At 34.9% G+C, this 25624-nt stretch overlaps 1 protein-coding gene across 10 annotated transcripts in view; it reads left to right on the top strand.

Moving 5' to 3' along the window:
- Positions 1 to 24198, top strand: part of ADGRL2 (adhesion G protein-coupled receptor L2) — a 188177-nt gene extending 163979 nt beyond the window's left edge. For 2 of the 10 annotated variants that reach the window (XM_042997664.1, XM_042997663.1), the window contains exons 13-22: positions 347 to 556; positions 1495 to 1715; positions 3049 to 3115; positions 11445 to 11536; positions 12362 to 12406; positions 13377 to 13545; positions 16168 to 16296; positions 16854 to 16950; positions 18667 to 18795; positions 22165 to 24198. In XM_042997664.1, the coding sequence (XP_042853598.1) occupies positions 347 to 556; positions 1495 to 1715; positions 3049 to 3115; positions 11445 to 11536; positions 12362 to 12406; positions 13377 to 13545; positions 16168 to 16296; positions 16854 to 16950; positions 18667 to 18795; positions 22165 to 22919 (1914 nt within the window). In that variant the 3' untranslated portion in view covers positions 22920 to 24198. Of the gene's footprint in view, positions 1 to 346; positions 557 to 1494; positions 1716 to 3048; positions 3116 to 11444; positions 11537 to 12361; positions 12407 to 13376; positions 13546 to 16167; positions 16297 to 16853; positions 16951 to 18666; positions 18796 to 19028; positions 19111 to 22164 lie in introns of all 10 variants that reach the window. The other 8 variants (XM_042997668.1, XM_042997669.1, XM_042997666.1 and 5 more) reach the window with 8 other exon arrangements.
- The last annotated feature ends 1426 nt before the right edge of the window (positions 24199 to 25624 follow it).

Genomic DNA, 25624 nt, shown 5'->3' on the forward strand with positions numbered 1-25624 from the left:
TTTTATCATAACTGAGTATCCTTTATTACAGTATATAAATATTCTCCTGTGTTTATGTAGGTAATTATCTCAGTCATTGTTTTGAAATAATTGGGCTCTCGCATTATTTTGTAGGTAAAATCTTCCACTTTCGTAGGTCATTCGTTGGATATAAAAGTTAATGAGATAATATTGAACTCTGTTATACGATCAAGTTTCCTTTTTAGTTTTGAACCTTGTTTGAATACATAAGAATGTAAACACAGAGTTTAGTATTTAAACATGAGCTATCACATGTGAAAGCTACCTTATCTTTAGTTGATACAATGCAGAAATACTAACGTTCCTCATATTGTTTTTATTTCAGTACAAAGATGGAGTTCACGAATTACTCCTTACCGTCATCACCTGGGTGGGAATTGTCATTTCCCTTGTTTGCCTGGCTATATGCATCTTCACCTTCTGCTTTTTCCGTGGCCTACAGAGTGACCGCAATACTATTCACAAGAACCTTTGTATCAACCTTTTCATTGCGGAATTTATTTTCCTAATAGGCATTGACAAGACGAAATACATGGTAAGCACCCCTTCAGCTTATTGCCCTTGGATCTCTGAAAATTACTATAACAGGTGTGAATCCACACATGATGTCGATATTGATATTTGACCTTGTAAACTTAATATAGTTGACGATGATGATGTTGGAGGGTAATTTGTAACAAATTAAAAGAGAGTGCTGCAATCATTAAGTATTATTACTGTGAGTTAATTCATTTCTTGTATCAAGGCGCAGTAGCATTTTTCTGGGTTGTTATTAAGACATGTGATTTGAAGAGAAGAGCTCTAGGGATACTGACGTGAAAAAAATCCTATTTTTACCATTTTCACTTTGCTTATGGAGTCATTCTGACTAGTGATCATTTCTTCATCTTTTAGCAATTTGTTCATCACCATGAGGTCTCAGTGTCAGTACTTCATAATTAGTTAATGCTTTACCCTCTATCCATCTGCGCTGGGATGAATTTTAAGAATGCTTCACATACGACAGGAAAATATCATTAGGAATCACAGCCAGGATATTCATCATTAAAGTGAATTTTTAAATTCTGTTATTGAAAAAAATAGAAGTAACATATTTTATTTAGAACAACTGTTCCAAAGATCTATGGAGCAACTAATCTGTACGTAAAATATTCTGATTTAATAACAGATAATTCTCGAAGAGAAATTAAAGTATGTTTTCTTATCTGCACTTAAATTTCACTAAAAATAGTTATATCTTCCAGTGATGAAATTTCTGGCACACCTGGCCTTATATCCTATAAGCATTAAGCTCTTCAAATTTGGCGTTTAGAACTCATTTCCATTTATTTAAAAAAATTTTTTTTAAAGAAACAGTGGTTTCTTTAACGTTTATTTTAAAGACAGTGAGAACTATCAGTGAGTATTGTGTAATTTTGGCGTAGTCTGTATTCATGTGTTCTCTTTTGTGCTTTTTTTTCTTTTCCTTTACAGATTGCCTGTCCAATATTTGCAGGACTACTACACTTTTTCTTTTTGGCTGCTTTTGCTTGGATGTGCCTAGAAGGTGTACAGCTCTACCTAATGTTAGTTGAAGTTTTTGAAAGTGAATATTCAAGGAAGAAATATTATTATGTTGCTGGTTACTTGTTTCCTGCCACAGTGGTTGGGGTTTCAGCTGCTATTGACTATAAGAGCTATGGAACAGAAAAAGCGTAAGTAATTGCAAGCGACCTGAGTGTTTTTCAAGTGAATAATTTTTTAAAGCCTGTTAGCTGTCAGTGAGGGGCCCTGACAGACTAAAATAGCATCTGAAAGCTTTATTGGTAAGAGAATGGGCATGCCGTGCACAAATTACAATCAAGTCTTTTGTAATTTTCTAGGTTCAGAGGATTTGTACTCTAGCGAGGCAGATTCTAAATTATGGACTTTCTTTTTAACACAAAAGATTGACCTGAAACAAATTGAAAAAGTAAATAACTTTTTGGCCTTAGAAAGATATTAAGTAAAAATTCTTCTGAACTTAAAGCATCTGACAGGTTTAACTACTCAGTTTTAACCTAATGCTTCATTAGCTCTCTTTGTGCAGCCGACCCTCTAGCTAACTCTCATTCTGAATTGTGACAGTAGCACATTCCATCCCATATGTTCTACTTTGATAATATTTTATCAGGCAGTTTGAAAGGATTAAAATAAGTCACTGTCTTTCATTTATAAAAAATATAGATATTTATGGAAAATGACAGAAGGTAGACATAGCCATGTTTCTAAGGATTTTATTTGCTAGAGGCATGAATTTGCCTTCCAATTCTGTTTATTTTTTCCTTTGATAAAATTAGTTATATAAAGATTTCTTGGACTAAAGAAAGCTTTTTGACTATACAGATGATGAAAGACAAATAAAAGAAATTCAGTGGGGATTCGATGTTATATGAAAAATGAACCACTAAGTAAAATCTGTCTTAATAAGTTTATGCATCATTTACTCTAATACTAGATGAGTGCTACGCTTTGATTTTTTTTTTTATCTCGTTTTCATCCATTCCCAGTTGAGGTATTATATTTATGCTGTACTGTTTTGAAACAAACATAGCAGCTGAACATTTTATTTTGTCTGTTATGTTCCATAGGGTTAAGCGCTTTATCTCAGATACAGATCTGATAGGCAAATTTTGAAGATAAGAACTTAAAAATGATGAGACGATTTGGAATATCGAGTTTCAGGTTTTTCTTAGTGAAGTTAGAGATCTTATGAATCAGGGACTGGGTGTTGTGGGGTTTATTCTTCTCCCCATACAAGCATAATAATGTATGCCTTTACCAAATTTAAAAACTGAAATGAAAAACAGTAGGTTGAAGTAAATAAATTACTACTGTTTACATCAAAGCCAACTCAAGAGTTATTAAAATTATTCTTACCTGTGATAAGTGAATTTTCAAAAGCAAATGTAAAGATGGTTTCTGATAGATTTTTAAAATTCTGTTTTTTTTGTAATTTTGAGGATCCATTGAAGCTACTTAATACATACTCTTTTCTTTTCATAATAGTTGCTGGCTTCATGTTGATAACTATTTTATATGGAGTTTCATTGGACCAGTTACCTTCATTATTCTGGTAAGGAGACTCTATTTTCCCTTCATTTTTAGTTTGCTGCTTTAGCAGTGCTATTGAAACAGGGATAATTGCTTTCATTGTTAATTTATCTATGCTTTCAAAGATTTATAAACATATCTAGCCTACAGGGTAAAATTATAAAGTATATTTTAAATGTTATACCATTATTGAGAGTTTATATATTGCTGATTAGTAGTATTTCTGAAAAATCCTCTTTCCTCTAAAAAGTACTTTTTTTAATCTAACTTAGTTTGCTACAGTGTGATGTCATAATCTAAAAAATTTATCTCTATATATAAGCCATGTAAAATTTATCTATATATAAGCCATGTTAAGATCACATGATTTGAGCCTAGTTTAACAATTAGTAAGGAATAACTGAAGTGTATATTTTGTTTTCGAGTAGTGAATTTTTTGCTAAGAGTTTTAGTTCAGGAAGTTTTGTCTCCAAAACCTGTAATACTAGCCCTGTACCAAGTTATGTGGCATTTATAAATTAAATGAATGTTTTATGGAATTGAAAGAACATTAGCTTAATATTTATTACATTAATTTCCACGTAGTAATTTAGTACTTTTAAATAAATATCCACACCCTAAATTCTTGTGGGGGAACAAAAAGATTTTAAGTTGAGATTAATAAATGAATATTAAATCACTTTTAAACTCATTAGAAATAAAATTATTTTTCTAAGAGTTTAAAATCCCAAATAAAAATATTGGTCTTTAAGAAATATAAAAAAGTAGGGGCGCCTGGGTGGCTCAGTCAGTGAAGCGTCCGACTTCGGCTCAGGTCATGATCTCGTGGTCCGTGAGTTCAAGCCCCGCGTTGGGCTCTGTGCTGACTGCTCAGAGCCTGGAGCCCGTTTCAGATTCTGTGTCTCCCTCTCTCTCTGACCCTCCTCCATTCATACTCTGTCTCTCTCTGTCTCAAAAATAAATAAACGTTAAAAAAAAAAAATTTTAAAGAAATATAAAAAAGTAATAAATTTGATACAAGTTAACTATAGTGACATTAAAGTGTTTAACTGCTTATATTACCATTAGTCAAATATTTGAAATATAGTTGAAATAAAAGGATGTAGCTAAAATATTTGGACTTAAAACTTTGAAAAGGAAACATAAACAAGTTTAAATATTGCCTATATCTTTTAAGTACCTATTTTAAGGATTTTTTTTCTTCTTTAAAAGAAATGACACAAATGAGCTTATTGGGATATTTCTGTAGTTAGCTGGTGTTTCATAAAATTGAGAAAAAATTTTAGTAGTTCAAGGAAACTCAAAACTACTTCAAGTGTATGTACTTTTGTCCTTAAAATGAATTATTTTATACACCATACAAAGCAAAATGAAAATTTGAGGTGAATGTCTGTATGAATCAAACCAGTAAAACATGTTCAAGTGTTCCTAGAAAAGCTGATTTCTCACCAGAATTCTTTAATCCAAATGATTGCCCCAGTTTTTGTTGTTGGTTTAAGTTAACATAGCCTAAGCCATTCTTAAAATAAATGGTAAACAGCTGACAAGAAGTGGCATGATCCTTAAAGACTTCTCTTTTTTCCCCTGAGCCCTTGGCTAAACATATTGATACTTTGAAAATTGTAGAGACCATTTTAGGGGCATTTGGTCTATAAAAGTATCATGTGTTAACTTCTGTTGTGCCACAGTTTTGTTTATTTCTATCTAAAAATAAATACTGACTTTAGAGTATTAACTTTGTCACTTGGCCTAAAGACTTTAATGTTCACATATAGTCAGCTTCTAGGAAGAAAATGGGTAAAGCACATTTTATTATATTGCCCACCTACAGTGTGAGCCTGCTATTATTTATTAGCCTTGTTGTCATTATTACCCTGTACCAAATAATTTAGGTTGAAATGTGAAGGGCTTTTGGGAATAGTGTTCCCAACTTAAAAACAAAAACAAAAACACAGCAGTTAGCTGTTTTGACAGTACAGATCCTAGGAGTAATTCTCCTGTAACTGCTTTGCCCTCTAATTATCCCAACACAGAGAGACAGAGTGATATAGAAGGGTAAAACATCTTGCATGTGACCTAAATTGAGATATGATATGATAGGATTGTATAGCACATTTGTTGAATATTAATATATTTATATTATATATATCCTGATGATAAAGGATATTTAAAAGTCAATTCAGACACAAATCTTAATAATACAAGTTATATCGTATACTACCCTTTGAAGGAGTACTCTTACAACAAAAATTACTTATCAATATTCCTGGAAAGTATAGTTTTGCATTTCCAACTTTTCTGAATTGAAGCCATTTAATTTAGTAGTATTAAATAAGTGTACATTTTTAATAATGTTCTATGAAGAAAAATAACATGCTATGGAAGATAAAACTCCTTGCTTCTGTATTTCTATAGACTGTCTTGCCTACAGGCACTAGAGTTATTATATCTATGAGAAAAGTGCTTGTAAGTAATGAGCAGTGGGAAACCATTAGTATGCCTGAAATGGTTTAATGAAAGCTTGGATCATGACACGTCAGGAGCTGTTCTTATCATTTGGACAGCTCCATCTGCATCGTTAATAATTAATTCAGTTCAGTAAGAGTTCAGCTCACACACTCATTTAGAAGTCTTCTTCAGAGAACACCTCTCCGGCTGCTAGTCCCAGGGAGAAATAGGTTTCTGCTTGGCTAACAGCAAAGATCTGGAGATACAAGTGCAGTTTTAGAGTTGCATTTGCCAGGTAGCAAAAGCTCCAGGGAGGACAAAAAGGGTCAGAACATGTGCAGTTCAGTTAGGTTACTTCAGAGTGGTGTTTCTGTTCTTCTGTCTTATCATATCCATGTCAGCACTGCAAGCTGTGGAATGAATTTTAAGCTGCTAAGCTTAGACGGATGTGATTCAATTGAGCAGGCTGACGACTGTAAAACAAACTGTGGGCTCCTATAACCGGTGGTACCTTACTCTTTTTCTAAACTTCTTTGTACCTTTGTGTCATCCATATGGGTGATGATTAGCTACGCCGTATCATTAAGTGAAGAACTTTATCAACAAATTATACTAGCAGATTATTTATACAATAATTTATGAAATTATTGTTTAGAGATAGGTAAAAGTGTGTTGTTTGTCATTAGAAGAGAAGGAATGCCCCATTTGGTGATTTACTCTATTTAGCTGAGTAGGAAAAATGTGCTTCTTCTGAATTTGCTCGCTGTCTCTTCCACATGGAATTCTATTAAGAGATATCCATCTACCTATTTACCGGTGTGTACACACAACACACACACACACACACACACACACACACACACACAGCAGAGTTAAAATCTGACTAATTCCTGGATGAGTTGCCTCCTCGTTGCCTCATCTCTAAAATTAATCATCAGTATGGGCATTTAGGCTAGTGGGTTGACATAGACTATATAATTCAGCCCTAATACTGTGCCCACTAGTGGCTTCTATGTGGATGATTGAGTAAATGACATGCACTTCCCAGGTTTAGACAAATCTTTGTGTACACGGTTTTAATTCTGTCTCTTTCCTTTCTCACTGATGCATAGCATCAAAGTATGTACTATCCCAAAATCTGTACTATGTTTAAACTTAGTAGTATTTATGTTAGAAAGAAGAAAAAAAAAGCAAGTGGACAGAAAGTGGCTCCATTGGAATTTGGAACAAGAGCAGCACGTGAAGGCCTGCCTTTTTGTATGCTTTCCAGGAAGAAATAGGGGAAATTCCATTTGATGGTTGGGATTTTTTTTTCTTTTATTTTTTTTAAATGCATACCAAATGCAGGAAAGTAAATTGGGAAGAAATAAAAGTGAGGAGAAAGAAATCCCTTACTCTAATCAGGAAAAAAAAAACCACACACACACACACACACACACACACACACACACACACAGAAGTTTATGGCTGTAAAGAGCCATTTATGTCCTGAGGAAAATGCAAAGAAGGAAGAATTCAGAACTTCATTTGAAACTAACTTTTTTTGCCTTTAAGTGACTATTTTGTATGATAAATTTAATCAGAGATATTTCTATCTGCCCTTCAATTTCTTGTTCTGATTCTCTCAGTTACATTTTAAGAGAACAAGAAAGGAGAAGGGAGAGGGGGAAAAACATCTACTGAAATAGTTTACTGTACAAAATCATGACTCTTATCAAGACTGTATCACCTCCTGAAAAAGATCACAGCCAACAATATTTTTTCTATGAAAATAAATATATTTACCTTTTTTTTTAGCAGTGGAGACAGAAGAGAACTCTAAAACCTCACTTTAAAAAATTATTTACACTTCAGGAATCGTTCTATTTAATTCCAGAAAGGATTTCACTGTCATCCATTTTGGTGATAGTATATTAAAATGTTCAATACCTAAATGACATAAGTATCTTTTTCATTTCTTTAATAGGACTAATAAATACATTGTTGGTGAGATTTTTATTTTTAGTGTGGAACTGGGGAAAAGAGAGTATCTTACACTTAGCAATTTTTTTTTTTGCCATTTTATATTGTAGTCCACGATATGTCTAGTGTGCCTTTTTTCATTACTACTTTGTCTTGAAATGATGGTATTTTGTCACTTTGAAGATACCGTTCCCTCATTATTTGTATATTTTCAAGTCATATTTCAAAGTCTAAATTAGTATTGGCTTTAACTATAAATTTCTTGGCACCTAAATATTAGTACATTGGTTATGATTCTTGTGTTTAGTTTTTTTTTAATTGGAGAACTCAGACATTTTTGAAATAATCTGAGTGCAAAACTCCTTCTGTGATTTTATGATTATTTTTCTGATATTTTTAATTGTTTTTAAAAAGATTCATTTTTAGGACATCTTTTTAAAACACTAAATTAAAGAATGTTAGAAACTACAGCCTCTTTTCAGACTCAGTTTTATGGGTTTGTGTGATGTTTAGCTATGTGAGTAGAACACAAACAGGTTTGAGAAAATAGAACTAAGTGTTAGATACACAATTTGTCTCGTGGGAGTAGAAGTACGTGGACATTGTAGCCATTTGCTGATTATGGGACAGCAGTGTTTTACAAAGAAAAAGAGAAATAGTTCTTCTAGCAAGCCAATCAGGGAGAAGTCATTTGAACAGCATACCTCTTGTGTTCAGAATTTCTTTGAAGTTGTAATTTATTTATTAATGTACTTATTGTTTATCTTCAACTCATTCACCAACTCTTCAGTGATTTCTAAAATGGATTACTCTTCATAGACGTAGAACCCTTTTTTTTGTTGTTAGATACAGAGCTAGTTTAATTTTGTTTTGCTAGCAAACTCTTAATTTTCTCACCAGAATAAATTGGTCAGTTTTGTTTGTAAAGATGCTGGACTGTGGAGCCAGTGCACAGTATATTGAATCTCAGCACTGACATTCTAGTGGCTAAGTAATCTTTGGCAAGGCATTTAACATCTCTGAATGTAGCATGGCTCTCCAAGCGCTTCCTGTTACCTCTGGAGATAGATAGGGTTGTTGTTGGTTATCCCATTTTGCTGAACTTGTATGTATTTTGAATATATTATATTTGTAACTAGAAAGAAGCATTAAACACATACGTTACAAAAAACCTCAGTAAGATGAGGAGAGAGGAAGGGGAGATGTAGCTAACACTCTGTTTCTTAAAGATTAAATAAGAGATGTTTTCTGTGTCACATTCAACTTGGTTCGTCTTCAGTCTTTAAAAAAATGGCTTTGTATCATATATTTTAAAATGTTTATCAATTTTTGAGAGAGAGAAAAAAAGAGAGAGAGAGCACAGGCAGGGGAGGGCAGAGAGGGGGGACTGAGATTCATGACGTTAGCTGAAGTCAGATGCTCAACCAACTGAACCACCCAGGCGCCCTGCTTTGTATCACATTTAAGCTTTAATTCTATTTTTTATAGGTAGATTTCATTTTCATTTCCAGTGTTACTGGAAAATGTGTTACTTCTTAAATAACAGGTTTTTGTCCAATTGTCTTCATTGAAAAATATGTTGGGATGTGTTCATCCTCAAGATTTCACATTTTCTACTCGTTTTCCTTTAATAGCAATCCTTTATACATCCACATCTTTTCACATTCACATTCTTTATTTTTTTTCTAATTTATGAATTATAGTGGGTAGCTTTTTTTCCTTCCTGCCATGTACCACTGCTAACTGCTACTACTACTATTATTTTATTCCTGAGGGAATAATTAACATGCTTAGAAAGTGATGAACATCAAACTGGGGCCCTGTGTGCTTCAGGAAATTGTGTTAAGAAAAGGAAGAGGGATGAAACAGCACCGGGTGCAGAATTATGGGGTGAAAGAAATCAGTGTTTCTATGAGGACGTTCAAAAAGAAGGGTTGAGAGATTTAAAGGACTTTAACTCTGAATCTGCAACTCTTTCCTAAGAGTTGCATACATTTTTGTGTTTATTTGGGGTCTGGTTTGTTTGTTTTTAGGGTACGTAGCATTCTTATTTGTAACTACTCTCTACTTTTACTAGTGAAGATGTACTCTTGCATAAAATCAAAGAGTAAAAACACTGTTGATTTTGCCTTTAAAAAAATTAGAGATATACTGTACCATCATTCTTTAGAAACTAAATCAGATATTTACCGTACTACCAAAAGGATCTCCCTAATTTCTCAAAGGAAGAAAATGTGTCTTAACCACAATACAGTAAGCACATTCTTGCGTGGAGCAGTAGGGTCAATAAATATTTGTTGAATGAATTGCCCGTGAAAATGCAAGCCATTTGCTTATATCGTGACCAACTGGAATAATCGTCAGAATATAAAGGTAGAAAAATGTTTCTACGAATGGGTTTGCTTTTTCTCTAGACAAATATTTTAATAAATTAATTTTTAAATAGTTTTTTAAACAGAGAGCTTCTTTTGTCCTTCTTTTGTTAATGTTAAGTAATTAACATGAAATGATAGAATGCTATCTGCCAACACTTGCAAATTATGCCCATTAACCTCATTTTATCCCTTAAGAGGAAATTCTACTTCTAAAGGAAATAATAAGGCACAGTTGACAAAATGAGTGATAAACAGCTTAGATTAAAGCCTTCACTCTTTTCCTAAACTCATCATTAGGAAGGGCTTGGAAATTTTATTTATTGGCCTATGTAATTTTTTCCTAATGATAAAATCAGAAGTAGTGATGAATGAGTAAAATAATGTTATCACTTTATCAGATGGTGTTGTGACTCAGTAAAAATGATCATGTTATTATCACAAAATTATATTGAGTGTTTACCACCAAGGAATTGCTTTTGTCCTTGTTTGTCCTTTTCTGAATACTCCATTTGGGCTTGCTTGCACTCTCTGTAAGCCAAGTAAAGCTCACAAAATATAACTTTGTTTTGTCTTTCTAAAAGTAATAATCTGAAGTAAATAAAATGTCAAATCCAGGAGTGATCAAGCTTTTAAGTTCTATTTTTGGAGCATAAGAATGGAGCTGCCTTCTCTCTGTCCAGCGTTCTTCCAGGTTTCTGTAGAAGCAAATGCAAATTACAAACCCTTATCTCTCTCAGTCAAAACATATCTATTCTTCTGAGTTCGCTCATGTTGACCTCCCAAGCCTTCCTTCCCTGTCAGGTTCCATATTCCCCAGTTTGCTTTTGTTTGCATTTCGATTTCTCTGCACAGCTCAGTGTTTGGAGGGACTCTAACACTGTTTAGAGGGACTCAAAATAGCCTTTCTTCAGAATTTACCTACGTCCATACAACAGAGAGGCATAAGGAAAAAAGGACTGATGGCTTTTAACAGTTAAATAGCAAATATATACCTATTTTAAAAGTTTGTCTTACTTTATATAACTAACGGATATTCTTTCATCATTTTCCATGTTTTCTTTCATTTGATCCTCACAATGACCTCATAAAGAGATTGTGCAAATGTTACTGTCCTCATTTAATCAGTCAAAATCAAAAGCTAGACTCTCAGCTGCATCTTAGGGCCCCAAGTCCAGCAATTCTTAGAAGCTACATGATATGATGTAAATGCCCCTTCTAAAGAATTCACTTCAGTGTTTCCATTAGATGGCTTTTAGGCCCTGGAGTACCTCTAGATAAGAAACTAATTTAGGTTTTCTAATTTATTTAGTCGTCACCACATGATGCTGATTTAATGAGGTTGCGATTTCATGTCAAACGATCTATTAAAAAATCGATCATACATAGCCAGAGTATTTCTTTTGGGGGGGGATTCAACCGGATCATTGCCTGTAAAATGGAGTCAGTGTCCACCATGTACTCGTGTCATTGACACTTAGCTGCATTAACTCATTAAGTGTATTTGCAAAAACGGATTCATTTTTTACTCTTCGGTTATGGTGTCTAATTCTTTATTTGTTATAACAGCTAAATATTATCTTCCTGGTGATCACATTATGCAAAATGGTGAAGCACTCAAACACTTTGAAACCAGATTCTAGCAGGTTGGAAAACATTAAGTAAGTATTTGGTATTTTAATTCTAGTGCTTGACAAACTAAGTGAAAGATATTCTCCACAGAGAATACATGAATACCTTCTATCAACTGTAGAAATTATTCAGAATGATGTTTTACTGATCAGGGTCGAGCCTTACGTTGACCATGTCACGGACATTGGTCAAAAATTAGATAATAATTTCTGTCTTCATCTAGAGCCAAGAAATTGTTTCGGTAGCTTTGTGGAAATTCCATATCACTGTAGCAATTTCATTTGAATTTAAAATGCAGTTCAAAATGATGTTCCTGTTTGCATGGCTGATATGATTATATTGTTTGTTTTGTTAAATGGCTTTCCTGATTTAAGGATTCTGAGCAGTTTCTACTTCTAATCCCGTTTCCCTAAAATAATTTTTTCTATTACTGTTGTTAACTTGGAGATTATCTGTTGTTTTCATGGCAATTAAAGAAATGTTTACTTTATTTCAATATTGAACAAAAACTACAATGTCCTATCCATGGAAAATGCTATCTAATTAAAAAAATTGATAGCTGTTGATTCATTAAGTCATTCATGGAAGCATTTTAAGAGTTATCTTTTAAATGTGAGTTAATTTAAAATTGGAGGAGGTATTATTCAAGTTGGTTATAATGGGATTGTGAAAGATATATTTTTAATGTAAAAAATGGCAGATCTATAGTAAGGGCAATTTAAAAAAAAACAATTAGATGTTTTAGATAGGTCAGTGCCAGCTTCATTGCATGTTGCATGGTAAGAGAGAGAGCTAATCTTTAGCATCTCTCTCTTTTCTTCCTTTTCCTCTTTCTGTCTTCTCATCTCCACCAGTAATTACCGTGTTTGTGATGGCTACTATAATACGGACTTACCTGGGTAAGATAGAACCCTATCTTAACAAATTTATGGCATGATTTATATTTTTTACAAATCCGTCAATATCATGAATTGCCCTTAATTTTTATAATTATTTTGGAATATCTAATTTGCTATAGTATTTTTAAACTATAATATGCCTTTATTTTTTAATTGCTTGCCTCTGCATTTTGACTTTCTTAATTTTGACTAATTTATAAAATATATAAATGCTTTCTTATTACTTTCTATTTTAATTCTGTCTAATAATTTTGTTTCTCTTTTCTGCTTATAATGCTTTCTAGCTATGAAGATAATAAGCCATTTATCAAGTAAGATCATTAGTTAGACATGGAATGCACTGACTTTAAATCCTTTTCATTCCGTCCTATTTTCTACAGTTCTTTTCTCCTTAAGCTATTCATGATGAAATCTCTCCAAAATTATTTTATTTTGAAATTGTTCTCATATTTTTGTCCCATTTCAGCTAGGCTTCTTCATGCTTTAGTTATAAAACCTTAGGTTCACCTAAGATTAGTTTATTAGAATTTGCAGTTTAGGTGTTCAGTGATTATCTGCCATTTAACCTTTCTGTATGTGTCACATTATTCAGTGTCATGAGTACACCACAGGAATAAGAATATAGGAGTAAGCTAATTAAGGACTCCTTAATTCCTTTTACTAAGATGCGCATAAAAGTCAATAAAGTCAGGGGGGATGTGTTACACCTTGTATTTTAATATAGTTTTGATACTTTGTTAATGCTGGAGTGAGAAAAGGTCATACCTGCTGTCGCTGTTTTCTCTGGAGGCTGCAGTACTAAATGCTATTGTTCTTTCTCTAATCAATGAAAGGTTAAAGCCAAAATGCTGTTGAGTTTGAATGTGAACATAGAGAAAGTCAACTGCTACTACTGATATGTGAATATTTAAGTGTGATACGTGTTGTTCTCTCATTGGACTTGTTAATAAAATTCGCTCTATTTTTTCAGGTCTTGGGTGCTTGGCGCTTTTGCTCTTCTGTGTCTTCTTGGCCTAACCTGGTCATTTGGGTTGCTTTTTATTAATGAGGAGACTATTGTGATGGCATATCTCTTCACCATCTTTAATGCTTTCCAGGGAGTGTTCATTTTCATCTTTCACTGTGCTCTCCAAAAGAAAGTAAGTGAAGACACTTCGGAGCTCTGCCGGCTTGTTCTTTGGCTAGAAATTAATAGGTGAAATAGAGAAGGTTGTACAGTTTTATAGCTGGCAGATTACCAAATAGAATCACATTTTTAATCTCCAGTTGGTTGTAATGCATGTCTGGAAATGCAGGCTTCATAGATAAAATATGTCAATCCCAATCATCTTTTGGATCTCGTTTTGGGAATATTATAAACCAGACACTAAACTAGTTTAAGAGTTCTTCGTTACTAGTGGGGTCTACAAAAATGCTCTTCGTGCAAGGGGTGTACGAGATAACAAAAAGGTTAAGTAGTCTCATGCTTTGCTCGATGAAGGGAGTGCAGCGGTCCAAAATGAAATTGAGCATAAGGATAAGTGGCCTTGATTTTAAAAGCACCAGACGTGCAAACAATTAATATTAGTGTTACCTTTTGAGTAGTTGTGAAAGATCTAAAACCCGGTAATTTAATATCTCACGTCTTATTATTTTGTCCTGATTTTCTGTTAAAAGTGGAGCCAGCAAAAATGATTCAAAAACGAAAGTTAAAGATGAAACATTTGCACGAACATGTAAACTAAGAGAATAGCTTAGCCTCCATTTAACTAGGTATCATCCTTTCTCTGTCTGCGTATCTAATATAGTCTTTTTATTCTGTTATTACTAGTTGGTCACTAAATTGAACAGAGAAATAGAATTGTGAAAGCAAAAACGATTATGTTTTCAGTCCTGACAAGATGATAGTGTTGTCACTTCCATCAGTTGTTGAGGAAGCTGTAATTTTGAGATAATGACAGTGGCATCTGCAGTACTGACAGATCACGCGCATTCACAGCAATATAGGCATTAGGCAAAACCAACGTTGGAGGGTATTATTTGGATAAAATGCCATTTTGATTGCCATTGTCTTGGTCATGCCGCGTTTCAGGGCAGTTAATAGCCATTAAATGTAGAAGACATTTTTTTCTGAGGTATCAGGTGTTCTTTAATAACCCTGAACTTTAATTTTCTAAACTTTATACAGGTATAACGTTGTAATTATTGTGGCTTTTACTATTTCTTACACAAGTGAGCATTTTGTATGCGTGTATGTGATCACATACCATAATTTCTTCCAAATGTGTTTGACATAAAGCATAAATTTGGCAGAGAAAGACTGAGGTGGTCATTATTTCCTCAGAGAGGTGTGCGGATTGATTGAACAAAGAGATTCTGCTGTGCTTTTTTAATTAACAATTATGTTTTGGAAACATTGTGTTGCACTTCTTTTGAACACATTCTACTTAGTCTGGGATATGTCCTGTTGGGTGCTGCCAGGATGAATGGTTAAGAATATGACATAAAATGATTTAGTTAAAATCACACCTCTTACTGCTCGAGTGAGCATATTTGGGTGAAGAAAATGCTTTGAAAGTTCAACTCCATTGTTATTTGTTCTGATAGGTGTCGTTAAATAAAGCTAAGAGGATGAAAATGCAAGCGCGCTTAGATTTAAAAGGTCGTCTAGTAACTTTAATTCTCCAATTCTTCAAGGAATAAGTGTCAAAGTCATGGTCTTTGTAGGCAGATACAGAACATAGAACTCTGAGGAGGGAAAAGTGTTTTTAGTGTTTTTGCAACCCACTAGAAAATAATTTCTTAGGCAGCTTCTCCTCCTCGTCTGTTCTGATTTCATTCTGGCTCTAAGCCCGAGAAAAACTTGTTCATATGCCAGGAGAGCTGCACAGAATCCAGCCCTCTTCTCCACTCCCCCCACCAATTCTGTACCACCTCTCTAGGTGGGGCCCTAGTATTTAGCAGTTGTTTGGACTTTACTTTTTAAAGTTCACTTTAAATTTTCTTCAGGCCTAACAGCTTTTCCATCTATTCATATATCCAAGCTTCAGGGGAAAAGGGAAATTACATGGGTATCTCATTAATGTGAATGGAAATTGCATAAATAGTTCCCTTGTGTGCTAATGAAGTGAATAGGCATCTTAGACTCTCTACACTAAATGTTAAAGCTAGACACATCAGAAAATGAAGAAAACATTCCATCCTAATTAATAGCATATGTATCAAAGTACTTTTTTTTTCTTTATTCTTGTGCCAAAGTAGTCTTGTCATTATAAAGAGGTTACCCGCAAAACTATGCAATCCAGTAAAAGAAGTTTATGTATTGACCTACGTAAAAGGACATGAAGCGTATAAACTTTAAATGACTGAATTATGTGTGGTTAAATGTAATTAAGCGAGGAAAGTACTAATTTTTTGTCATATTATGAAATATAAAACTGGGGTTACTAAGTATGTAGATAGACTAAAGCTTTAAAATATTTTATATATGTATATATATGTATGTATATAAATAACACTTGTATAATAATAAGGCATAAAGCATTTCTACATATTACATCACATTTAGAAGGTCCTCCTAGCCAGTCTGGTAGACAGAGATATTTTTCTTATTGCTGTGTCAGCCATTTCAGTTGAACTTGGTTTTGTACATTCATTGTATTTTCTCCACTGAGAAGTGTTAGTGGAACTTACTCCTCTCAGTCATCTCCACTGCTCATTTAGAGAAAAGAGGGGCAAGTATATTTGTATTAATCTCTCGGTCTTGTGGTTCTTCAACGCAGGTACGCAAAGAATACGGCAAGTGCTTCAGACACTCCTATTGCTGCGGCGGCCTCCCAACTGAGAGCCCCCACAGTTCAGTGAAGGCATCGACCACCAGAACCAGCGCTCGCTACTCCTCTGGCACACAGGTAACAAAGAATTTGACAGCGTCTTTAATTAACCTTCTTTATAGAAAGCCTACTGAGACATGTTCCGTTCAGATGCACTAATTGTCTCCTCGTTATAATGATCTAGGTAGCAAATACTTACATTTTTAGTACTTTGGTTTTAATTTCTTCCTAAGTATTTCTTCAAGGTGTTTCTTGAGGTGTGAACATCCATTTTTGAGAGTGCATCCTTCTTTTAGAAGTCTATGATCATTTTGGGGATATTCGAAAGTTCTATAGCCATAGTGCTCTCTCACAGTGGGCACTCAATAAACATGTGTTGAATAATCAATCATCTCCTCTTTTTTAAAAAGGCCGTTAAAAGTAAAACTTTTTAGGAGTGGAAGATTAAATATTCTTTAGTACAAAAGCAACAAAGCAGTATAGACTTCCTTAGTTTTAGACCAGAATCCACACACATTTCTTTTTAAAGGCCACCAGGTAATCCTACACAGATTGTTTAGGGTAGATCTTTGTGTGTCTTTAAGGTGAGCTTGGGAAACTAACATAACATATGTCTTGCTATTTTATATTAATAGAGTCGTATAAGAAGGATGTGGAATGACACTGTGAGAAAACAGTCTGAATCTTCTTTTATCTCAGGTGACATCAATAGCACGTCAACACTTAATCAAGGTCAGTTACTAGGAAAATTTGAGTTTACAATATAAATTTTGTACCTTTTGCCAATTTACAAGAATTTCAGAGAAAACACTGATATTTTTTCCTCTCAAAATAGGTTTACATCACAAGCTCTTAAACCTGTTGAGTCAACTTTTATCCTTTATGAAAGTACATATAAATTCATCTTGTTCAGTACTGTAATGCAAAAAGTATACTTTCAAAGTCCACGTTAACAGAATGAGCCTGGAGAAAGTAATTGCTAAGAACATACTTTGCCACAGATTAAACTGTTTTCCTTTAGTGAACACAAATTCATCCTTTTCTGAGGCATTTATGAAAGTTTTCTTTTTAAAACATTAACATAATTAGAATAACTACTCTTCACATTAAACAGTGCCAATTTTGCAGTGAAAATTCTTATTTGTAAAATTATTTTATTTTACACTTCTTTCAGAAAGTACAAAATCAGTATCAAAAACCTTTACAGTAAGTCTTCATAAACAAACAGTTAAGTACACGAGAATCCCAAAGCAATTTTTTCTATTTGAATTACTAGTTTTAGTGTCTTTACGGCTTGAAACTTATCATATAATCAATATAATTCCTAACTTAAAATAAGCTGGCAAATAAAATACTAAAGACACAAGTGCATATATAAACACATAATCGTGAATGCAAGCTTAGTAAGTTTGAATTTGGTATGAAAAAATCACATTATTGTATATATCCTTAAAGAGGTAATTGATCCAGCTAATTTGTCTTGATGTACTGATTTGTAATATAATATAACGTGCTATATATTATCACAGATATTAAAGACATTTTTCACTGTTGACATTGTTCTGATGAGATTCTGGTTTAAAATGAAAAAAAGGAGTACGTATGACATCAAAACCAACTTGAATTTTAAAACATTTTTTTGCCAAATTACATTAGCTATGCAAAACGTATGTTTGATAAGTATTGAAAGGTTTGTAATTTGTCAATTAAGAGTGAGTGAAATGTGTGTTTATTGCATTGCTCTGATGTTTTACCTAATTCTGTAAAGATGACTATCAAAAAGGAAATGAATTATTCAATGATTCATTTTTGAAACCTGGCAAATAAGATTACAGAATGAAAATTCTCACGATATGGAGTTTGTGAATGATCTAATAATTCATTATGTACACAGCCTCCTTCTTCCCCCTCGGCATGTGTGTGCTCTTGCATTTACTAAGAGAAGCTTTGTGCAACGTGTCCTACTTTTTTATTTGTTTGTGAAAGTTGTTTTTCCTCCTGCTTGTGTCAAAGTTGGTATTAACACAGATGTTTTCATGAGGGATAATCCCACACCTGTAAATTTTGGAAGTTTGAGATTCCCTCTTCTGGGCCTCAGTGGTTAGGTTTTTAATATTAAGCAGTAACATCTTGAAACATAATGTTGATCTCTGTGCATTTAATTGCCATTTTTGTTTAAAAGTGATTTTGTATAAATTAGTAAATGTCATCCTCAGCAGGTGTTTACTTGGGGGACTTAGAAAGCACCTGTGAATTACTGAAATTTAACTTCCCTCTCCCCTTTCTCCTTCAAATTAGTAGTTCAAATACAGTCAGAAAATTTCAGCAGATTATCCGTTGCCAGCTTGTCCACTACCCTTGATGAATACAAAAAGTACTTTACTGCAACTATAACACGAAAAATAAGAGAACTGATGTACTTTTTTTTTTTCTGTTTCTTTGCTTTAGGAATGACTGGCAATTACCTACTAACAAACCCTCTTCTTCGACCCCACGGCACTAACAACCCCTATAACACATTGCTCGCTGAAACAGTTGTATGTAATGCCCCTTCAGCTCCTGTATTTAACTCACCAGGTGTGCTTATGCTTACGAATAAAACTACCTTTCTTTGCTGCTAAACAGAGCTCTGATCTTTACCCTTTTTCTAGTATACTCAAGTTGCCATATATTTATTATTTCCTCTTTGATTTCTCAATTTAAAAAGAATTACTGTATTGCCCATGCCAGGCTTCTAAAACTGCACTATATTATAGTAAAAATTCAGTCATGATGGTATTTACCAATAATTATCCATGTTTTCAACACAGGTGGCATAAATCTTAATATATTATTACAGGACTGACATCACATGGTCCGAGAGCCCATCTTCAAGATTTATATCATTTAGAGGTATCCTATCTATGTAATATACTGTTTAGTTTACTCTAAAGCTTGCGGACAGAATTTGCTTCTGGAATGAATTAGCTAATAAAGATAATTTGGATGCCTAGGTATAGAAAACTACATCCAGCATTATCAATGTAACCAAACTATAGTATAGTGCAGCTTTATGGGAGTTTTTTTTTTTTCTTAAAAAAACTTTGAGAATAAAGTTAATATTAGCCAGTTTATACCTATAGTTTTTTATTGGGGGAGGGGGAGAGATTGTCACTAACCCATCCTGTATAACTATGTTTTCTAATAGCTTTAAAAAAAAAAAAAAAGCATTTGTTTTTAATATTAACAGAATTTTCAAGATTTTGGTAAAAGTTATCACGTAATTACTGCTAGCATGTTAATATTTATTTGTGGTTGGTATTTGCCACTAAATTAAAGAACTTCGTTTCCGTTTGTTTGTTTTTTTTTTCTTTACTTGAAATTCTTTTTTAACGTAACTGCGGTTTCTCTTTTCATTCTCTTGTTTTTCTTACTTTCCTTATGCTTTCCTCTAGCAACCTACAGAGAGACAAGTATGGGAGTCAAACTTAACTTTGCCTATCAAATGTAAATTTTTTCAGCATGATTTTTAACCGGCACAATTAAAACATAACTAGCAGTCATGAAGTAGACTCAGCGGGCAAGTGGTTCACAATTTCCAACTAAAGTGTTACCAAATTCAAACAGTACATCTATCTGTACTGCCTTTTGTCAGTAATAGAGGTCTGTAGCAAATGCTGTCCATACTTAAGTATACGCAATGCTGAAATAATTTGCTCTTTGAAGCCTGAGGTGCTGTCAACCAGAATGCTTAATAATTGACTTATCATTTCTGCATTCCCACAGTAATCTTGCTACAGGCTGTGGAAAGTCTTCAAGTGAATTACCTGAACTTGGGCAGAAAAAGTTGCCTCTTCAAAACCAGTCAAAGATGTGCTTAAATCTGCAGTATATCATAGAAAACACCTTTTGGATTAGCCAGTATATATTTTCATGTTTATTAAGCAATGATAAAAAGAAAGAAAAAATGACCAGACTGAACCTCTGTGGAGGGAACAAATGCTAACAAGTGCTCTGTGTGTCGCCTGTAACTTACAACACCAAATGTTTTCTAAGTAAAGATGGTGGCACATGCATGAGTCGAGAAAGCTAGAAAATTGCGTCAGTCAAGCTAAAGGAAGCCTTACAAATGCTATCATGACTTCCTTTTGTTATACGTGGCGCAGGATAAAAATTACAGTGTCCGTTTTTCAAATGTAGAAGTTGGATCAGAGTTTCTCAGACAATATGAGTCACCAACAAACACCCCCACACACACACACACTTTCTCCTGTTTCTGCTAATGAGAACTTATTGAACAGTTACCACATGTTTATTGGTCGTGAAATTGAGTTTTCTAGGATAATCTGCAGCTTTAAGAGCAGAGTCAGCACTAAAAAAGGGAAATTTCCTATTTTTTCCAAGAATTCAATTTTTCCTAGACTCCTCCAAGCCTTGCATACAATGCAGCAGCCTCACAGTGGTCAGTTTCATTTCAATAACATCATTTCATTTTTTTTTTCCAGACCTATCTGTAAACAAGTGATTTTTTTTTTCTCTAGGATTTTGAGAATGAATAACCTAACTTTCCATGGTGCAGACCATTTAATTTTCTCTGAAACTTTTGATTTTCATTTGCCTGAAAAGCACTGTGATGTCTTAGTTTACATGTTTATGTGTCTGTAGAAAATACAACTCTGATTCAAAGAGAGCATGTTACCATATTTTTTTTCCTCCTAAACCTCTTCTCATATCTTCAGCAGACGTATCCAATCTTTCATTCCTTTAGAGACAAAATTATATTAGCCAAGGCTGACACCCTTTTCCCATTCCATAGTTAATATTTATTATTGGTTTGATTTCTGTGACCCATACTTAAGAAACCTCCAACATTTCTGCGTTTAACCTCCATGCCCATGGTGTCTGTGGGCCAGTCTCGTACAGTAGACTCTGCTGGTTCATTCGGTGCTGTCACTGTGACTGATGCAGACTGCAGGGCTGCAGGCAAACTTTGACCATTAGGAGCCTGGGGCCATTGCTGTTAGAGAGAGTCTTAGTGCCAAAAGAACAAAAACTCAAGATAATGAATATTAAAGGAAAAAGTAAAAGGCTGCTATTGCTGGTAATCTAATTTGTTGAACCCTTGCTCTGACTAAGTTGCTGAGAAGCTTAGAAATTCTTCATCATGTTACAATAAATCATTTTACTTTCTTTTATATATCAGCTACTCTTAGGCCAGATAGCCTGAGCAGACAGACATGATGTGAGTTGTCCAAAGTGAGTCATTCCACCTGCTGTCTATCGTGTTGTTGGATGGTGCTTGTGGGCCCCTGGTCCAGTCAGTATGAGAGATGGCTGTGGCTGTCTTTGTTTAACATGAATTCTTTGTACCTGTCCCATTTTTTTTCATTCTTTTTTTTACTTCATCTCCAGAAAAAGGAAATGTTAGAATGTTGTTTAAAAAGTTGCTTGCCAGTTATGTGGGTTTATGTTGTACATTTGCCTTTGGTTTTTGTATGTGACTTATTCCTTTTTAATTTAGTGTTGTTTAGGACAAATTCTGTTAATTTTATTTTTACAAACCATAGTCTCGTACTTTAAAATGTAAATGTCACTAATGAATTGCTTTGCATTAACTATGCAAGGGCATGGAGTGAAGTCTTCTTTGTGAGAGTGTCAGAGAGATTTGACCAAAAAATCAATGAGTACTTACTGCTTACTCTCTCCCCCAAATTGATAAAGTAATATTCCGTATGCCGTCTTCCCTCCCTGGAAAAATAGTAGTATTCTTTCACACTTTCTCCTATTATCTAAGGGGTTGCAACTGTCTACAGTTGGGAACGCGGGAAAGCCTGGCACTTTTCGAGGGTTAGCTTTCAAATACAACTTTGTCCTGAACGACATTAAAAAGTTTTGTGCAAAAGAAGTAAAGGCTCTCTGGGAAGGAACAGAGGCAATAACGGAAACCCCCTCCCTTTTCCGTTTCAGGACATTCACTGAACAATGCCAGGGATACAAGTGCCATGGATACTCTACCGCTAAATGGTAATTTTAACAACAGCTACTCACTGCGCAAGGGGGACTATAACGACAGCGTGCAAGTCGTGGACTGTGGACTAAGTCTGAATGATACTGCTTTTGAGAAAATGATCATTTCAGAATTAGTGCACAACAACCTTCGGGGCGGCGGCAAGACTCACAACCTCGAGCTCGCGCTACCAGTCAAGCCCGTGATTGGAGGCAGCAGCAGCGAAGATGACGCCATCGTGGCCGACGCTTCGTCTTTCATGCACAGCGACAACCCAGGGCTGGAGCTCCATCACAAAGAGCTCGAGGCGCCGCTCATTCCTCAGCGGACTCACTCCCTTCTGTACCAGCCCCAGAAGAAGGTGAAGCCCCAGGGGACTGACAGCTACGTCTCCCAGCTGACGGCCGAGGCAGAGGACCACCTGCAGTCCCCCAACAGAGACTCTCTCTACACAAGCATGCCCAATCTTAGAGACTCTCCCTATCAAGAGAGCAGCCCCGACGTGGAAGAAGACCTCTCTCCCTCCAGGAGGAGTGAGAACGAGGACATTTACTACAAAAGCATGCCAAATCTTGGAGCTGGCCATCAGCTTCAGATGTGTTATCAGATCAGCAGGGGCAACAGCGATGGTTACATCATCCCCATTAACAAGGAAGGGTGTATCCCTGAAGGAGACGTTAGAGAAGGACAAATGCAGCTGGTAACAAGTCTTTAACAGTGCAGCTGAGGAATCCCAGGGGCCACACGCAAGTATTCGTAAAGACTCCGCTGGCCCAGCGCAGCTCCCTTGGCCTCCGCCTGAAGAGATGGCCCTGTTGACCTGTGGTTCTCCAGTGTAAAAAGAGGACTGAACCTTGAAGTTCTGTGAATTTTTATAAACGTACAAAAACTTTGTATATACACAGAGTATACTAAAATGATTATTTGTTACAAAGAAAAGAGATGCCAACCAGGTATTTTAAGATTCTGCTGCTGTTTAGAGAAATTGTGAAGCAAGCAAAGCAAAACTTTCCAGCCATTTTACTGCAGCAGTCTGTGAACTAAATTTGTAAATACGGCTGCACCGTTTTTGTAGGGCCTGCATTGTATTATATACAAGACGTAGGCTTTAAAATCCTGTGGGACAAATTTACTGTACCTTACTGTTCCTGACAAGACTTGGAAAAGCAGGAGAGAGATTCTGCGTCCGTTTGCGGTTCACTGCAAATCTTTTACATTAAGGCAAAGATTGAAAACATGTTTAACCACTAGCAATCAAGCCACAGGCCTTATTTCATATGCTTTCCTCAACTGTACAATGAACTATTCTCATGAAAAATGGCTAAAGAAATTATATTTTGTTCTATTGCTAGGGTAAAATAAATACATTTGTGTCCAACTGAAATATAATTGTCATTAAAATAATTTTAAAGAGTTTGAAGAAAATATTGTGGAAAGCTCTTGGTTGCACATATGTTATGAAATGTTTTTTCTTACACTTTGTCATGGTAAGTTCTACCCATTTTCACTTATTTTCCACTGTACACAGTGTTCTGCTTTGACAAGTCCGTCTTTATTCTTACATTTAAATTTCTTATTGCCAAAAGAGCGTGTTCTGTGGGGGGAAAAAACTCTTTGAAGCCAGTTACGCCATGCCTTGCACAAATGTGGTGAAATCTAGAAAAGAGTGTGTGTTCCCCCTCTGTTTATTCTTGAACAGAGGGCAATGAGGGCACTGGGCACTTCTCACAAACTTCCTAGTGAACAAAAGGTGCCTATTCTTTTTTAAAAAAGAAAATAAAACCTAAATATTACTCTTCCATATTCCTTCTGCCTATATTTAGTAATTAATTTATTTTATGATAAAGTTCTAATGAAATGTAAATTGTTTCAGCAAAATTCTGCTTTTCTTTTCATCCCTTTGTGTAAACCTGTTAATAATGAGCCCATCACTAATATCCAGTGTAAAGTTTAACACGGTTTGACAGTAAATAAATGTGAATTTTTTTCAAGTAGTTAACGTGCACTTTTATGTATGATACGTGATTGGCTTTAACACACTGGTCCTTTCTTACCCCTCCCCCCCACCCCCACTGCCCCACGGCATGCATAGGTCCTTTCATAATATTAACCCATGGGTATGAGAAAGAATACAGTTAAGTTGCCCGATGGTTCTAGGTGCTGTAAAGAATACATTTGTCTTCTAATTGCCCATTACCCATGCACAGAATCTGGCAGATGAGTTTCAGAAGACAAACACACGGAACGTACTTTTGCTTGTTGCATTGCATCAGACCTAAAACAAAAATAAAGAAGGGTTGGAAATTCTACAATAGAATTTGGGCATCATAAAAAACATTGATTTTTCAGCAGAATTGAGAAGAAATTCTGTGAACATACTTTTACGATTTGAGGATTATAGCTCTCCCTACAGGCAGCTGCGAATGACGATATTTGTTATCATGAAAATGTTCAGGGGCGCCTGGGTGGCGCAGTCGGCTAAGCGTCCGACTTCAGCCAGGTCACGATCTCGCGGTCCGTGAGTTCGAGCCCCGCGTCAGGCTCTGGGCTGATGGCTCAGAGCCTGGAGCCTGTTTCCGATTCTGTGTCTCCCTCTCTCTCTGCCCCTCCCCCGTTCATGCTCTGTCTCTCTCTGTGCCAAAAATAAATAAAAAAAAAAAAAAAAAAAAGAAAATGTTCAAAAATCATATAATTGAATCTCAACAAATAGATTTTTCCTGTCTACATCATAAGCATTTATACCAAATTCTTCTAAAGGGTAGTGGTTCTCAAGTGCTTCCACGAAGTTAAAAGTAACTTTTTCTTTTTTTATGTGGACACACTTCGTCATGCCTATTGAATTTAAAAAGAATAATGAGAGGGAAAAAGTGTATGTTCATAGATCTAAATGCAAGCACAGTAAGGCAGACACTAATAAAGGATTCTTTTAATAGTAGGGTAACCACAGAGGAGTGTATCCACATTTGGTTAATATTTGAGTTGGAAATTGATTATAAGAAATTATGTTAATATTCAAACAGATTTGACAATACTCTGAGAAGGGTATTTTTTATCTCTTTGGCTAAACTTCTTCAGGAGTTCACAAAACTTTATTTAGAAGCATTATCAAATAATCAAAAGTTTTAATTTTCTATTTTGATACACTTTTCCCTATCAAACTATACAGTGTTGCAGGATATATACTTCCCAGTTGTACAAGCCAAGTAGCATCAGGCTGGTTCAGTAATGAATTACCCACCCACCCCCCAAAAAAAGTTGCATTCATTATTCAGTTAGTGCTATTTCTTTCTCTTCAGGCAGTTCTTAAAACCGGTATGATGTGAACGAGTACATAAGGACATGGTACCTAAATGGTTACTGTTCTCTTCAGAAAACGTAATCTATTATGGATTGCCTCTATTAGAGAAGACAATTTGGGAG

This window comes from Panthera tigris, chromosome C1 (assembly GCF_018350195.1).
Source record: "Panthera tigris isolate Pti1 chromosome C1, P.tigris_Pti1_mat1.1, whole genome shotgun sequence".
NCBI classification, from domain to species: domain Eukaryota; kingdom Metazoa; phylum Chordata; class Mammalia; order Carnivora; family Felidae; genus Panthera; species Panthera tigris.